The following is a 17,518-nucleotide window of genomic DNA, read 5'->3' on the forward strand; positions in this document are numbered from 1 at the left end:
AATGAGCAGGCAGGCATTGATAGCTGGAGTGTACATAGCATGAATAAACGTGAACTTATGCATTTTGAAGAATAGAGAAACTATATACTATTTCAATAGAGGTTTCAGGGTGCTGGTGTTCAGGTATGTAAACCACAGCAAGATAGTATGCAAGTACAGCAAGAGATTTGGAAGGTGAATAGAGTGCTCTTGATGATCTCAAAAAGAATGGAAATTAATAGTAATAATGTGGTTTAGTTGCAGCTGTATAGGAATTGGTGAAACCACATCTAGGATACGTACTGTGAAGAGCTTTGGTTTCCTAATTTTTGAAAAAGATGTAATTTCTGTTTTAGCAGTTCAGAGAAGATTCACTTGATTCATACCTGGAATGAAGGGTTTACTTTATGAGAAAGGTTGACCAGGTTAGGTCTATACCCATCGATTATAAAACATAAGAGCTAAGTTTATTGAAGCATATCAAACTACATCAATATTTTATATTTTGGATATTCAGAACATGTTTCTTCTTGTTGAGAAAGTCAAAACTAGGGACATAGATTAAGAATAAGAGGCCATTTTAAGGCAAAGATGAGAAGGATTTCTTTTTCTCAGACAGTTGTTAGAGTTTGTGATTCTGTTCCCCAGAAGGTAATGGAGACGACTAAAATGTATTCAAGGCTGGATTAGATGGAATTTTAATAGACTAGGGATTTAAGGATTTTAGGGTATAGACAGAAAAGTTGAGCTGAGACCATGACCAGATTAATCATGATCTGATTGGTGGAATAGTCTTGAAATGCTAAATAGTCTACTCCTGTTTCTACTCTCTTGAATGTTAATTCTCTGTGTAGATTTTGAACATTTCAAGTATAAACCCCAATTTTTGCTTTGTTCATTATTTCAGTGCTGGTGGCAACATGGCATGTGATTGATCTCAAAGGGAAAGGAAATTATAGTAAGCTTGCTCATTGATATCCAATGGTCCTGATTTTAAAAAGTCTGACAAAATTGAGAAATTCAGCTTTAATTTCTCCCTCCCACGGAATTACATTACTACTTTAGAGCATGTTGCCTAGCCTAACACAATTGGTATTGACACTTGAGAAAAATACAACATGGTTAAAAGTTTATTTTCAGTGGAAGAGGAGAGTAAATTGTGTTTATGATGAGCACCTATGATTTTATATCTTGTATTATTCATGTTATATATACACTAAGCTGTGAGCTCTTATTCAAATAAAATTCTAGAGGTAAAAGCAAAGTAATTCCAATCAGCAAGAACATTTCAAATTACAGTTCAGAACTTTCATAGTATAAGTTTCTAAGTGGATTGACTTAGAGTTGTGAGATTTTAGTATTTCAGCGGTTGAGGTGAATAGCATCGATGCATTTAAAGGGAAACCAGGCAAATGCTTATGGAAAAAGGAAAATGAGATTCTGATCGGGTGAACTGAGAAGATGCTTTATTTTCTTCTTTAAACCAATACTGCCCACCTGCACATTAAGATATCTATTTTGTGTATCTCATGTTTCGATGTCTGTACAATCATTGTCCCTGAGGCTGCTTGCTCCTTGTATCTAAGTAAAGCTTTTCAACCTTTTATAAATTATAATATCCCTACAACTCTATCTGTCTTGTAGTCTATCAAAGCATTTCTCCTGTTAGCATTTAAAGCCTCATTCTTTACATACTTGCTCTAGACTGGTGTATTCTCTTTTACTGATATCAGTTACATCATCATGATCTCATTATACAATAAAAGGTTAACATAAAACATGAACTAGTTGAACTGAGTGCCTTGTTTCTGTGTTATAGTATATGTCATTCTGTGCTTGCATGCAATTTTATAAGACTAACTCCTGTTTCTTTTATTTCTAAATAGCATCACGGCAAAACTTGAACGAGCTCTGGAAAAGGTTGCTCCACTGTTACGTGAGATTTTTGTGGACTTTGCACCATTTCTTTCAAGAACTCTGTTGGGCAGCCATGGTCAAGAATTGTTGATCGAAGGTACAGGTGCTGTATAGTTGATTTTTATCTACATGACATCTATGTAACCTTTCTGACAATTAGTTGATAGCATGGTTGTTGACATTTGCAGGTTACATTGATAGTGGAGAGAATCAGGCACAGGAAAATTTCTAAACTTTTAGGATAATTGTGTGATAATTTACTTTTAACACAAAGTTATATTTTGTTTCTTTAGCTAAAATAGTAGATCATGTTTACTTCCTAGCCTCATGACTTTTGCATTTTCAGACACTATAATATTTGTACCCAATTGAGACAAAATCTGTGATTCTGTAATTATTCCAGATATTTGAAGTTTGGCCAGAATATTTTTCTAACCTGAATACTGCCTTTGAATTTTGATTAATTTCATTATTCAGTTATACTTTTCAAATTAATATGTACCCTTTGAATCTTTGATACTTTTGCAATTCTGACAATAAAATGAGTCATTAAAAAATGTATTTGGAAACAGAATCTCTATCATATAAACCTCATAATCCCGATTCTCTACTCTCCTACTCCTTTCTGACTTATCCATTCACATATATTAAGTTTTCTTTGTTAAACTACGAAATGTGACAAAATGCAAGGGATAGAGGAAGGTAGAGATAATTTTGTGAAAAATGCCACATGACAACAGGTATGAATGATGTCTTGCATTATCACACATTATGATGGTATCAAAACCTAGTCATAATCATACACATTTTCTTGTTGTGAGTTAGACCTAGACATATTATAACAATTAGAAATGTAGTCTCTCACTGGCACTGCTTGTGAGCAAGGAGAGGGCCAAGTACGTTTCCTCCGGTTTACCAGAGGGAACTACTTTTGTTGTGGTAAGCGTTGGCTTGTAATTTTCTGTTTCAAAATTGATAAGTGAAGGTACAATGTGATGATAGCTGTTTGGCTGAGCTAGACAGTGGAGCAGAAGCCCTGCAGTTAGACGATGTCAAAGGCTGCAGGAAAGTAAGGACAGAGGATTAACTGTGGCCACAGGAGCAGGATGTGTTGTTTGTGATTTTGCTTCAGACTTCTGTACGAGTAATATAAAAACTAATAATTTTATCAAAACTTGAAGAAAGAAGGTGAATAAGGATGATGAGAGCCCATGAAGGGCAGATGATGATGCAATAAATAAAACTAACCAATCGAAGCTTGAGCTAACTCATTTGGCTTCTTATATGAGATATTGAACTAAAGTCCCATCCACTTCTTTAGGCAGACATAAAAGATCCCATGGCAATATTTTGAAAGAGAGCAGGGGAATTACCACAATGTTCTAACCGATATTTATCCTTTGATCAACACAAAAAAAGTTATCTGATCGTTGTCATGCTGCTTACAAAATTTATCTAAGTGCAAATTGTTGACACAACCAATGTTCCCTTGAAGTTGGAGGTTCCAGCATTCTTCATATGGTGACTAGCTTGCTAATCACCGGCATTGAATTTCAGTTCTGGAAGGGTACTCTGGTCACAACTCACTGGGGAGTGTAATGGAAATCAAGGCCCATTATTGCTGGAGTAAACCTAAATAGAAAAATATTTAATCAGATTCTCAAAAGTTTGCCATTTACCTGACTGACAAACAAGGTTAAAGAAAGCACGCATCAGGAGTTTCTGTATGTACTTATTGCAAACAATGTTTTTAGTTGATAGCAGAAAAGAAACACAAATTACTATCTTAACTCAGTAAGTTACTACTTAAAGAAAATGTTTACAAACAGACACGGCACAATATTATGGGTGGGGAAGGAATGGAAATATGACCCTAATGGAGTTATATATAGGGCCTCAACAGTAGTCAACATGTAGGGCGGGAAATAAATCAGAAAAAAGAAGAAGTGTAGAAGAAAGGAACTCTGTTACATTGACCGTGGGGGTTCTTCAATGTGTGGGTGGACTGAGAAAATCAAGTTGATAGCAAATCACAGGAAAAGGAACTTGAGAAATGTCTATGAGTTGGTTTTTTTGGAGCAGCTTGTAGTCGAGGCCACCAGGGAATAGACAATTCTGGATTTGGTGAAGTGTAAAGAAGCAGACTTGATTAGGGATCTTAAGGCAAAGGAATCTCTAGAGGGCAGTGACCTTAATATAGTAGAATCTTTCCCCAGAAGAGATTCTGGGGAAGGGATAAACCAATAGTACCAGATTAAAAGTAAAAACTTAATAATATGGTAAAGATTAACAATAAACAAGAGGATTGGAAAAATTATAATAGAGGGACAGAGTAAACTGTGAGAGCAAACTCAGAAGTAATGTAAATAAATTGACATCAGTTCGCTCAGTTGGCTGAATGGCTGGTTCACAATGCGGAGCGATACCAATACTGCGGTTTCAATTCCTGCAACAGCTGAGGTTGCTGTGAATTGTCTCAAACTCTTCCACTCACCTGAGGCATGGTGACTACCAGACGTAGCAGATATCAACAGTCGTCTCCTTCTAATGAGAGTGCAGCCCTATGGTTTGCTAGGACGATGGCAACAAAAAAACAATAGTAGGGATTTCCTCAAATAGATAAACAGGCAGAGAGTGACCAAAGTGAAAGTAGGTTCCTTAAAGCTTGAGAATATGAAAATAATAATGAGGAACAAGGAAATGGCCGAGGAGTCTAATTAATATTTTGCCTCTGTAGAAGATGCTAATAATATTCCAAAAATTCTAAATTATCAAGTATCACCCATGAAAAAGAAATACTGTACTAGAGAAACTAATGGACCTAAAGGCCACTAGTCGAGAGTGTGGTGCTGGAAAAGTGCAACAGGTAAGGCAGCATCCAGGAGCAGGAGAATCAATGTTTTCAGCATAAGTCCTTCATCAGAAATGTCAATTCTCCTACACCTTGGATGCTGCCTGACCTGCTGTGCTTTTCTAGAACCACACTCTCGACTCTGATCTCCAACATCTGCATCCTCACTTTCTCCTAAAGGCCACTAGTGTCCTGGACCCAAAGTTTCATCCTAGGATTTTGAAAGAAGTAGCGACAGATTTTGGATGCACTGGTCTTACTTTAAAAGAATCCTTAGATTGTGGATAAGTTCCAGAGGATTAGAAAGCTGTCCTGATAAAATCTTGACTCAGAAAGGAAGAGTGACAAAAACTAACAGGTTAACTATGGTCCAGTTGGCTTCTTATCTGTCTTTGTGATAATGTTTAGGTCTATTATAAAGAATGTAATGGTAGAACAATTAAAAATAGATATAATTAAGCAGAGTTGGCATGACTTCATGAAGAGAAATCATGTTCAAAGGGATGAATGGCCTATTTCTGCTCCTATTTTCTGTGCCTTCTTTGAGCATGATTACAATTCTTTGTTAATAGATAAAGGGTAAGCAGTACATGTAAAATATTCAGTTTTCCAAAAGGCTTTTGATAGATATCATACATATGGGTTCTTAAGAGAAGCAGCCATGTTGTTAGGGCTAGTATATTGGAATGGGTGGAGGATTAGTTTCAAAACAGGAAAGTAGAATTTCCTTCTGAGGCAAGATTGAGTCAGTCTGGCTTACAATCATTGGCGTTTAGAAAAGAGAGAATAGATCTAATTCTTACGTGATTCTAATGTCACTTCATTAAAGTGATTCAGTGTTGGAAATCAAGCCTTGCTATCTATTCCTGGATTTGTCAGAAAAGTTAAGCATTGTAAAATAGCAAAGAACAGTACATGAACTGGCCATATGGCCCACCGAGCCTCTAATCTCTACAGTGTTGAAGTAGGCTTTTTGGTCTATTGAGTCCACACCGACCCTCCAAACAGCATCCCACCTAGACCTACACCCCTACTCTATAATCCCTGCATTCCCCATAGCTAACCCACCTCGGCTACACATCCCTGGACAATATGGGCAACTTGGCATGGCTAGTCCACCGAATGTACACGTCTTTGGACTCTGGGAGGAAACTAGAGCACCTGACACTGGGAGAAAGTGCAAACTTCAAACAGACAGTCGCCTGAAGGTGGAATTAAACCTTGCTCCTAGTGCCGTAAGGAAAAACTGCTGAAGGAAAAGGATTAGCTAGTTTTAGAAACAAAAGAAAAGGAGTAGAAATAGGCCATTTATCCATTTGAGCTTGCTCCATGGTTCAGTATGATCATGGTTGTTCGTTCAATTTTGTACCCTGTACCTGTGTTGTTCTTACACCTGTTGATGCCTTTAGCTCTAAGAAGTATATCCAACACTTGAAAATCTTTGTGGCAGAGAATACCACAGGCTCACCATTCTTTGGATGAAGAAATTTCTTCTCATCTTAGTCCTACCAGCCTACCCGGTATCCTTAAACTGTAATCCCTGGTTCTGGACTCCCCAGTCATCAGAACATCCCTCCAACATTTACCCTGTCTAGTACTGGTAGTTCATGGTTTTCTATAAGATCCACTCTCATTCTTTTTAACTGTAATGAATATGGTTCTAACCAATCTAATCTCCCTTCACACATCAGTCCTATCATCCCAGAATCAGTCTGGTCAACAAAGAACAAATAAACCTTTGCTGCACTCCCTTCACAAGCAGAGCATTATTCCTCCGATAAGGTTGCTCCAAGTGCGGTCTCACCAAAGCCCTGTACAAAGCAGTAAGACCTCCCTGCTCTGGTACACCAATCGTCTTGTTATGAAATCCAGCATACCGTTTGCTTTCTGCACCTGCATATTTACTTTTAGTGACTGATGTATAAGGACACCCAGGTCTCGTTGTACCTTCACCCTATCCAAGTCTATCGTTATTCAAAGTAGGCAACCTCACATATTTCCACATTATACTTCAAATGCCATATATTTGCTCACTCTCTGAACCTGTCCAAATCACACTGAAGCATTTCTGCATTTTTCTCACAATTCACACTTAGAGTCAGCTTTGAGTCATTTTGGACAGCCTTGTCTGTTATGTCCACATCAGTTAAAGAAACGTTAAAGATGTTGGTTAGCATTGGGTTGTTGCATGTGACATGTTCCTATTCATGCTGAGGAACTTATTGATTCACCGTCTGAATGACCCCTGCCCTTGAGGTCTTTAAGGCTTGCTTCAAAGTTTGGATGAATCTCTCCGCATGGCCATTTGGCTCCATATCACCTGGCAATAATCTCTCAAGTCTGTCACTGATCTTTCCAGGTACTCTTCAAACTCCTGCATCATGAACTGTAAACAATTGTTAGTAATGACTTGTTCGGGTTTCCCGAAACTGGCAAATATTTAATCCAGCCTGTTCATCGTTGCTCCCATTGATAACGACTTCATGACCGCCACTTGGAGTCAGCATTCATGACAACTGATAGCTTCTATACCTCAATTGGTCCCATGAAATCAACGTGAATCCACTGCCAGGATGTTTAAGGCAGTTCTCATGGGTGAAAGGGTAACAACAGCAGCGCCTTCTTTACAGGATTCGCTGACTCCAATACTTGTCATCCTGAGAAACGAAAATAATTTTAAGGTTCCAGTCAGGAACATCTTTATTTCTCCATTGTGATAGCCTTGACAGGGCATCTGCATTATCATGCGCCTCTGCCTATCTGGATTTAATCCCATGAGTAGGCTTGCAGGTCCAATGCCCATCTCTGCAGATATGCTGCCACCATTGACAGTATCTCCATATATGGCCCAAAAATGAAGGTTAGAAGTTTGTAGTATGAAGTGACTGCCATAAAGGAAATAGGTAAATGTTTTAATGCCAAACATCATCTTTTTGACTTGAGCATAATTCTCCCCTGTCTTTGTTACTGATCTGGATGCAGACATGATGGGCCTTTTCTCTCCATTTGGTAAGATGTGTGATAGTACAGCGCCAACCCCATAAGGTGCCTCAAGCTAACTGTTAGTGGTAACTTTGGGTCAAAATACCTTACCATCACTGACTTTTGTGGGGTTTGCTTTACTTTCGGTCAACCACCTCCCATTCTTGGGTCCATTTCTATGGCTGCCCTTTTCCCAGCCATTGATGCAGGCATTTTAGCATGGCTAGACACAAACTTGCCGTGGTAATTTACAAGTCCCAAGAATGATCTTAGTTGATCACATTATCTGGTCTAGGGTCCTTCATAGCCTCCATCATCTTAGGCACCTTGTGTAGTCCCTCACCATCAATTACATGGTTCAAGTATTCTGTGGAGTCTTTTTAAAAAAAAATGCCTCTCATTTCTCTTTTCACATATAAACCGTGCTCCTGTAATCTTTTTAGGGATCCTTCTAAATTTTTCAAATGCTGCTTTCTGAAATCTGGTATTCAAAATATTGTCCAGAAAACACCGACCTCCTCACAACCCAGCTAATATTTGATCCTTGATTGTCTGAAACAGAGTCAACACTGATGCTAAAATGAAATCCCTTGTAGCAAAAAGGTCCCCTTATTGTCAACAATGGTCAGGACTCCTTTGTGATTCTCAACTCTGTCGAAATACTTAACAAAATAATATATTATTTAATCTCTGTTAATCAACTGTTCCAATAGTAGCTGCATACCATAAGCACACCTTTAGCAAAGGCAAATTCAGCAAAGCAAATTTTTATTACCTATTATCTCATGCCATCCAGGAGAAAGGAAGACCGAAAGAATGAGTTTAGTAGTAGAGAGAGGATTCAAAGCATTTTACTGCAGCGGAGAGAGAGCTCTATCTATCAGCTTCGAGCTTCAAACTCCAACTCCAACTCCACCTTCAACCAAAGCAAACTCTGGGTCTTTGTGAGCCTGGGTCCACCCACTCATGCTTCTTTTGTCTAATTGAAAAAAAACACTGAGCGAGCTCAAAGCTGTTTATCCAGGTCTTCTGAAACAGACTCTCCAGCATCACTGGTAACATTTCTCTGCAACAGAAACGGCGTAGAACAAATGCCTTTAAAGGCAGTACAATCAAACCTTCCCCTCACACCCTGCCCTCTAAAAATGCAGCATCAATATGCAAAAATGACTTCATTTTCAACGACTTCAATCTCATGGTATTAGTACAAAGCATGTGAGCATTCAATAATACAGTCCATTTCAGTCAGCTTCTTCTGACACCGAACATCTCCATCTTCTTGCGCAGTCATAACAATACATCAGCGATTACATTCTCACATCCTACCACATACATAATGTTCAGATTGAATACTGTAACAATAAACTCCATGGAAATAGCCTTGTACTTTTACCCTTAATATTTTCCAAAACATTGAGGAGTTATGATCAGTGTATACAGTTATCTCTGATACATTACTGGCAACGTAAATGTTAAAATGTTGCGATACCAACACCAAACTCAAGGTCTCTTTCTCAATGGTGGAATATTTCTGTTGATGAATATTTAACTTTAAGGAAAAATATCTAATAAGTCACTCTATTCTCTTGTTGTCTTCGTGTAAAAGTACAGCACCAACACCCAGATCACTCACATCGATAGCCACCTTGAATGGCTTTGTGTAATTAGATGTTGCTAACACTGGAGCAGTGGTCAACACAGCTTTTAGGCAATCAAAGGTCTTCCAATATTTCTCTGACCACTGAAATTTTCTGCATTTCTTCAACAGGCCAGTCAGTCAGTGGAGCAACCATACTGCAAAAGCTCACTACAAATTTTTGATAAAACCCACTCAGTTCCAGGAATTGGAATACTTTCCTCTTTGTTGAGGGTATAAGACCATTAGGCATAGAAGCAGAAATTAGGCCATTCAGCTCATCCAGTCTGCTCCATTATTCAATCATGGCTGATTAGGTTTTTCGACCCCATTCTTCCGCTTTCTCCCGTAATCCTTGATCCCTTTATACTCAAGAACCTCAAGATCTCAGTCTTAAATATACTCAATGACCCAGCCTCCACATCCTTCTGTGACAATTAATTTCATAGATTCATCACACTCTGGCTGAAGAAATTTCCCCTTATCTCTGTTTTAAAAGGTCTTCCCTTTACTCTAAGGCTGTGTCTTTGGGTCTTAGTCCTCCTACCAATGGGAACATCTTGCCAACATCTACTCTGTCCAGGCCATTCAGTATTCTGTAAGTCTCAAATATATCCCCCTTCATCCTTTAAAACTCCATTGAGTATAGACCCAGAGTCTTCAAACATTCCTCATAAGTAACGCTTTTCATTCCTGGGACCATTTGTGTGAAACTCCTCTGAACACGCTGCACATTCTTCCTGATATATGGGGCCTGAAATTGCACACAATACTCCAAATGTAGTCTGTCCAGAGCCTAATGGAGTCTCAGAAATACACCAACTGGTTTCCCACTGCCCTTTACCACATTATATGCTTTCTCTTTTGTTTTTACGCCATCCCTGACTTCCCTAGTCAGCCATGGTTGCCTCATCCTCCCTGTACCATGCTGCCTTTTCCTTGGGATGAATCTCTGCTGTGTGTCCTGAATTACTCCCAGAAACTCATGCCATTGCTATTCCACTGTCTTTCCCACTAGGCTCCTCTCCCAGTCAATTCTACTCAGCTCCCTCCTCATGCCTCTGTAGTTGCCTTTATTCTGTTGTAATACAGTTACCTCTAATCCTATCTTCTTCCTCTCAAAGTGCAGATTAAATTCAATCCTGTTATGATCACTGCTTCCTAAGGATTTCTTCACCTTAAGCTCCTTTATGAAGTCTGCCTCATTACACAAAATTAAATCCAGGTATTGTCTGTTTCTTTGTGGGCTCCACCACAAGCTGCTCCAAAAAGCCATCTCACCGACATTCCACAAATACTTTTCCTTGCAATCCACTATCAACCTGATTTTCCCAGTCCATTTGCACATTGAAGTCCCCAATAACCACTGCAACTTTGTCTTTCCTATCTCCTGATGTACCTTGCACCCAAACTCCTGACAACAGTTTGGAGGCCTGTACATGACTCCAACTATGTTTTTTTTTAATTTTTGCGGTTCCTCAATTCTACTCACACAGGTTCTACCCATCTGACTGTTCTTCATTTCTTACTAATAAAGCAATCCTATCTCCTCTGCCTATCTTTTTGATAAGATGTATATCCTTGAATATTCACCTCCCTATCTGGATTCCCTTGCAGTCATGTTTCCATGATGCCCGCTGCGTCATACCTGCCAATTTCGATCTGCACCACATGCTCACTTATCTTATTCCTTAGACTACATGCATTCAGATGTAAGACTTTTGGTCCTGTATTAACCATGCCTCTTACTGTCATGCGTTTGTCCAGTGTGCTTAAAGTTTGATTGCTAACACATTCCATGCACACTGTTCTATTTGTGTCTGTGGTGGTGATTTTAATAACCTTCCCTGAGTTCTGTACTCATACCACCTCCTTTAATTTGGATTTTCTAATTAAACCCTGCCCCCCCACCCCTACCCTAGCCATTTAGTATAAAGTTCTCTCTGCAGCTCTAGTTGTGCAATTGCCAGGATTCTGGTCCCAGCACAATTGAGAGAAGACAGTCTCATCAAAACAAGTCCCTTCTTCACGAATACCTGTGCCAATGTCCCATGAATTCAAACCCATTTCTCCCACACCAAACTTCAAGCCACACATTTACCTGCTTGATCTTATTGATCATGGGGCTCAACTAGTAATCCAGAGATTATTACCTTTTTGATTCTGCTTTTTAATTTTGCGCTAAGCTGTTCATACTCCCATAGCAGAACCTCTGCCCTAGTTTTATCTATGTCATTGGTACCTATGTGGACTATGACCACTTGGATCTTTACCTTCCTATTCCAAGTTCCTCTGCAGTCCAAAAGTGAGATCCTGAACTTGAGCACCAAGCAGGCATCACAATCTTCGGAACCCTCGATCCTGGTCACAGAGAACAGTGTCTATGCCTCCAACTATATTGTCACGAATTACAACAACATTTCTGTTCTCTCCCCCAACTTGAATGGCTCCCTGCACCAATACTGCGTTCAGTCAGCTCATCCTCCCTGCAGTTCCCATTCCCATCCATGCAGGGTGTAGAATTCTTGAACCTGTTGGACAAGGTCAAGGCCTGAAGCTCTTGTAACTATAGCTCCAGGATCCCTCTACATGCCTCCCTCACAGCCACACCCTCCTATCCCTGACCACTGGCCAGATTCGAGTTAGTTAGTCCAAAAGAATATGACTGTCTCCTGAAACAGCATCCAGGTAACTTATCCACAACAGATGTTATGCTTACTGGTCCATGGTTCCAAGGCTTTGCAGCCCTTCTTCAATAATGACAAAGATCCTCCAGTCTGTCGCCAATGGCTAGCGATGATGCAAAATATCAGCCAGGGCTCCCGCAATTATTTCTGTAGCATCTCAGTGTTCTTGGATATATGTGGTCAGCACCAGGAGATTTATCCACCTTCATACAATCTAATATATTGTTGCGGTTCTGTTCGCCGAGCTGGAAGTTTTTTTTTGTTGCAAACGTTTCGTCCCCTGGTTAGGCGACATCATCAGTGCTCTGGGGCCTCCTGCGAAGCGCTTCTTTGATGTTTCTTCCGGTATTTATAGTGGTCTGTCCTTGCCGCTTCCGGGTGTCAGTTTCAGCTGTCCGCTGTAGTGGTTGGTATATTGGGTCCAGGTCGATGTGTTTGTTGATGGAGTTTGTGGATGAATGCCATGCCTCTAGGAATTCCCTGGCTGTTCTCTGTCTGGCTTGCCCTATGATAGTAGTGTTTTCCCAGTCGAATTCATGTTGCTTATTGTCTGCGTGTGTGGCTACTAGGGATAGCTGGTCGTGTCGTTTCGTGGCTAGTTGATGTTCATGTATGCGGATTGTTAGCTGTCTTCCTGTTTGTCCTATATAGTGTTTTGTGCAGTCCTTGCATGGTATTTTGTAAACTACATTAGTTTTGCTCATGTTGGGTATCGGGTCCTTTGTTCTAGTGAGTTGTTGTCTGAGCGTGGCTGTTGGTTTGTGTGCCGTTATGAGTCCTAAGGGTCGCAGTAGTCTGGCTGTCAGTTCTGAAACGCTCCTGATGTATGGTAGTGTGGCTAGTCCTTTTGGTTGTGGCATGTCCTCGTTCCGTGGTCTATCTCTTAGGCATCTGTTGATAAAATTGCGCGGGTATCCGTTTTTGGCGAATACCTTGTATAGGTGTTCCTCTTCCTCTTTTCGTAGTTCTGGTGTACTGCAGTGTGTTGTGGCTGTTTTGAATAGTGTCCTGATGCAGCTTCGTTTGTGTGTGTTGGGGTGGTTACTTTCATAGTTCAGGACTTCGTCTGTGTGTGTTGTTTTCCTGTGTACCCTTGTGGTGAATTCTCCGTTCGGTGTTCTCTGTACTATCACGTCTAGGAATGGGAGTTGGCTATCCTTTTCTTCTTCTCTCGTGAATCGGATTCCTGTGAGTTTGGCGTTGATGATCCGGTGTGTTTTTTCTATTTCTGTGTTTTTGATGATTACGAACATGTCATCGACATATCTGACCCAGAGTTTGGGTTTAATTTGTGGTAGGGCTGTTTGTTCTAACCTTTGCATAACTGCCTCTGCTATGAGTCCCGAGATTGGTGATCCCATGGGTGTTCCGTTGATTTGTTCGTATATCTGATTGTTGAACGTAAAGTGTGTAGTGATGCACAAGTCCAGTAGTTTAAGTATGCCGTCTTTGTTGATAGGTTCCGCCTCCTGTTTTTCTGTTCTGTATGTCCAGTAGGTTGGCTATTGTTTCTCTGGCACTGTTCACTTCGATTGACAAAAACACGGAAATAGAAAAAACACTCATCAAAAATGCAACACTCCTTCCATCACCTCTGTCCTGCTTAAAGCACCTTTACCCTGGTACACTAAGCTGCCAGTCCTGTCCCTTGTTTAGATATGTTTCTGTAATGGTTGTTTTTTCACAGTCCCACGCACCTATTCACGCCTTGAGTTCCCCAGCTTTACCTGTTAGGCCTCTTGCATTAAGACCAATAAGGAGCACTTAGAAAACTCTGACATTGTCCTTACACATTTCTCCCAAATGGATCTATTGCCTTAGAAGGGAAATATGTACTCCAGCAGCACAAGTGACTTACTTGGACTACGGTTATAGTCCAACAGATTTGATTGGAAGCTCAAAAACTGCATGAATCCATGTATGACTCTGTTAACTCACTGTTTAGATTAGAATCAGTCTAAACATTATGGCACAGACAGGGAACACGGGTTGAACACCTTCAACATCTCAACATCTCAGCTGCACTGACACCAAATGTTACAGTTAACCTGAGAATGTAACTTTAAAAAAAAAGTTTTGTTATTTACAAATGAAAGAAGTGAAACTATCATGGTCATTCTAACAGATGACAGGCTTAACAAACAATCAAGGTATTTTTCAATGTATAATCTCAGTTACATCACACTGTAAACTTTTGCTATAAATTCTGTGCCTTACAATTGTGCACTCTACAACCACCTGATGAAGGACCGGCACTCCGAAAGCTAGTGCTTCGAATTAAAACTGTTGGACTATAACCTGGTGTTGTGTGACTTGTAACTTTGTACACCCCAGTCCAATACCGGCATCTCCAGATCATGACAACTTGGACTACAGAATTGACAAGACTGGGTTACACCCATTGGAAGATAAAGTGCGGGCAATCAAAGGTGCCCCAGCTCCTGCATTAACACAGGAGCTTACTTTGGGTTGGTGAACTATTACGGAAAGTTCATACATGGCCTCCATCTTGACATCTTTGCATCAACTCTTAAAGTGCCAGCCTTGGAAATGGTCACAAAGCCAAGCCATCGCTTTCAGGAAAGTGACGAAACAGCTATCATCCCCTAAGGTGGTGGCACACTTAGAATAGGATCTATGACCATTTGGAAGAGCATGGCCTAATTAAATGCAGTCAGCACAGCTTTGTGAGGGGCAGATCATGCATCACAAATCTTATTGAGTTCTTTGAGGATGTTCCTAAATAAGTTGATGAGGGTCGAGCAGTGAATGTGGTGTATGTGGACTTCAGCAAGGCATTTGATAAGGTTCCCCATGGTAGGCTCGTTCAGAAGGTCAGGAGGAATGGGATACAGGGAAATTTAGCTGTCTGGATACAGAATTGGCTGGTTGACAGAAGACAGCGAGTGGTAGTGGAAGGAAAGCATTTTGCCTGGAAGTCAATGGTGAGCGGTGTTCCACAGGGCTCTGTTCTCAGGCCTCTACTCTTTTTGTAATTTTTATTAATGACTTGGATTAGGAGATTGAAGGATGGGTTAGCAAGTTTGCAGATGACACAAAGATTGGAGGTGTCAGTACAGAGGACTGTTGTAGGCTACAGCGTGACATTGACAGGATGCAGAGGTGGGCTGAGAAGTGGCAGATGGAATTCAACCTGGATAAATGCAAAGTGATTCATTTTGGAAGGTCGAACTTGAAAGTTGAGTACAGGATTAAAAACAGGATTCTTGGCAGTGTGGAACAGGAGATCTTGATGTGCAGGTACATAGATCCCTTAAAATTGCCACCCAAGTGGACAGGGTTGTTAAGAAAGCATATGGTGTTTTGGCTTTTATTAACAGGGGGATTGAGTTTAAGAGCCATGAGATCTTGTTGCAGCTCTATAAAACTTTGGTTAGACCGCACTTGAAATACTGTGTCCAGTTCTGGTCGCCCTATTATAGGAAAGATGTGGATGCTTTGGAGAGGGTTCAGGGGAGGTTTACCAGGATGCTGCCTGGAATGGAGGACTTATCTTACGAAGAGAGGTTGACTGAGCTCTGACTTTTTTCATTGGAAAAAAGAAGTAAGAGAGGGGACCTAATTGAGGTGTATAAGATAATGAGAGGCATAAACTGAGTTGATAGCCAGAGACTTTTTCCCAGGGCAGAAGTTGTTAACACGAGGGGTCATAGTTTTAAGCTGTTTGGCGGAAAGTATAGAGGGGATGTCAGAGGTGAGTTCTTTACGCAGAGAGTTGTGAGAGCATGGAATGCGTTGCCAGCAGCAGTTGTGGAAGCGAGGTCATTCGGGGTATTAAAGCGACTGCTGGACATGCATATGGTCACAGAAATTTGAGAGTTCGTACATTAGGTTTACCTTCCATGAGGATCAATGGTCGGCACAACATCATGTGCTGAAGGGCCTGTTCTGTGCTGTACTTTTCTATGTTCTATATAATGGTAGCATAATTCTGGGAATCCAAACAGAATTGCAAGTTTGCATGTCCAGCTTCATGTAGGATAGCACCCCTGCCAGCTTTGCAAATAAATCCTCAATGTGAGGGATTGAGTATTTATCCAGCTGCAGTAAGCCGTTTATCATTTGTTTAAACTCCCCCAAAGGCGAAACAACTTGCCAGACTATACAATCTGTTTGACTGGTGCTGCCCATTCCATATGCTGGATTGGACTAGACTGGACTGGTTTGATGATTCCTTTGCATTCCAGCATTCTGATTTCTGCGTATCCTTTTGCCCATAAGGCAAATGGCACTGGGTGGACCTTGGAAAATTGTGGAATTGCTTCCTGGTCAACATGCAAGGTGACCTTGGACCCTTTGGTAGTCCCTAAACCTTTCTGAAAACCTTCAGGGTATTTACCTAGGACTTCATTCAGGCAGCCATTTTTTAAATTGAAAACTTATAGAATAATAGAGTCCCCACCTGTAGAATCAGGCCATTCGGCCTATTGAGTCCACACCAACACTCCGAAGAGGCATCCCACCCTATTCCCATAACCTCTCCTTTCCCGTGGCTAATCCACCGAGCCTGCACATTGCTGGACACTTTGGGCAAATTAGCATGGCCAAGCACGGTGAATCTTTCTCAACCAACTTTGCCCTATCAAGCTTGAGTCTGAGTCATTTACAACAATCACCGTTAACTAAACCAACTGCTTATCATAAGGGATCAGAATCAATATCGTACTCTTATTCTGTAAATAACAGTATTTACCAGGTATAGATTCTCAGTCTAGCTGAGGTATTGTGCAAACGTAAGGGTTGGAGTCTCGAGTGAATTTTGTTAAAGTCTGGTCCTGCGATCACTGAAACGTCTGTGTCAGCATTGACCTTCATTAGAACCAGGTGACCACCTAACCAGACGTTTCATTTAATTGGCTTTGATTTGGATGTCGCTAAGTAACTCAACTGTCCCAAACCAGATATAAATGGACTTTCTAGGGCGTGCACATTCTGGCTACCAGCCAATGAGTTCTCTTATTCAATTTAGGTTCAGTGGGACTCTTTTGCTGACTTGAGTCTGCATACCGGCAACAACTACAATGGCTTGCTGGGCCAGCTCCTGAAGAAAATTGTAACTGTTTAGTTGAAGCTTTATTTTGGGGTTTTGCTGTGGGCTGAGCTTAACTCTGTTGATAATACGCCCAGAATGATGCTGGGCACCTTGTGTTTACTGAAGTGGTGTTCCCCACTGTTCAGCCTGGTGTGTGTCTCCCCTTCCATCAGAATACCCTGCAACTCATATGTTCCATTTGCTGCACTTTCCAATGATAAAGCCAGTTGTATGTTCTGTTCACAGTCCAGTTGGGCAGCTATTTGGTACTTTTGCTTGGTTACCTCATTAATTCTATGTACCAAACTATCACTCAGCATCTCATTAAGGATTAAACCAAAGTCACATGCCTCTGCTAATCCTCAAGGCCTATTCAAAAATATTGATACGGTTTCACCTGTTTCTCGAATTGT

General features: G+C 40.7%; 1 protein-coding gene across 2 annotated transcripts in view; it reads left to right on the plus strand.

Annotated features, from left to right (window-relative positions):
• nbeaa (neurobeachin a) overlaps positions 1-17,518 on the plus strand; it is an 861,601-nt gene that overhangs the window by 343,929 nt on the left and 500,154 nt on the right. For both annotated transcript variants that reach the window (XM_060826144.1, XM_060826143.1), the window contains one exon: positions 1,866-1,993. In XM_060826144.1, the coding sequence (XP_060682127.1) occupies positions 1,866-1,993 (128 nt within the window). The remainder of the gene's footprint in view (positions 1-1,865; positions 1,994-17,518) is intronic.

This window comes from Hemiscyllium ocellatum, chromosome 6 (genome assembly GCF_020745735.1).
Source record: "Hemiscyllium ocellatum isolate sHemOce1 chromosome 6, sHemOce1.pat.X.cur, whole genome shotgun sequence".
Lineage (NCBI taxonomy): Eukaryota > Metazoa > Chordata > Chondrichthyes > Orectolobiformes > Hemiscylliidae > Hemiscyllium > Hemiscyllium ocellatum.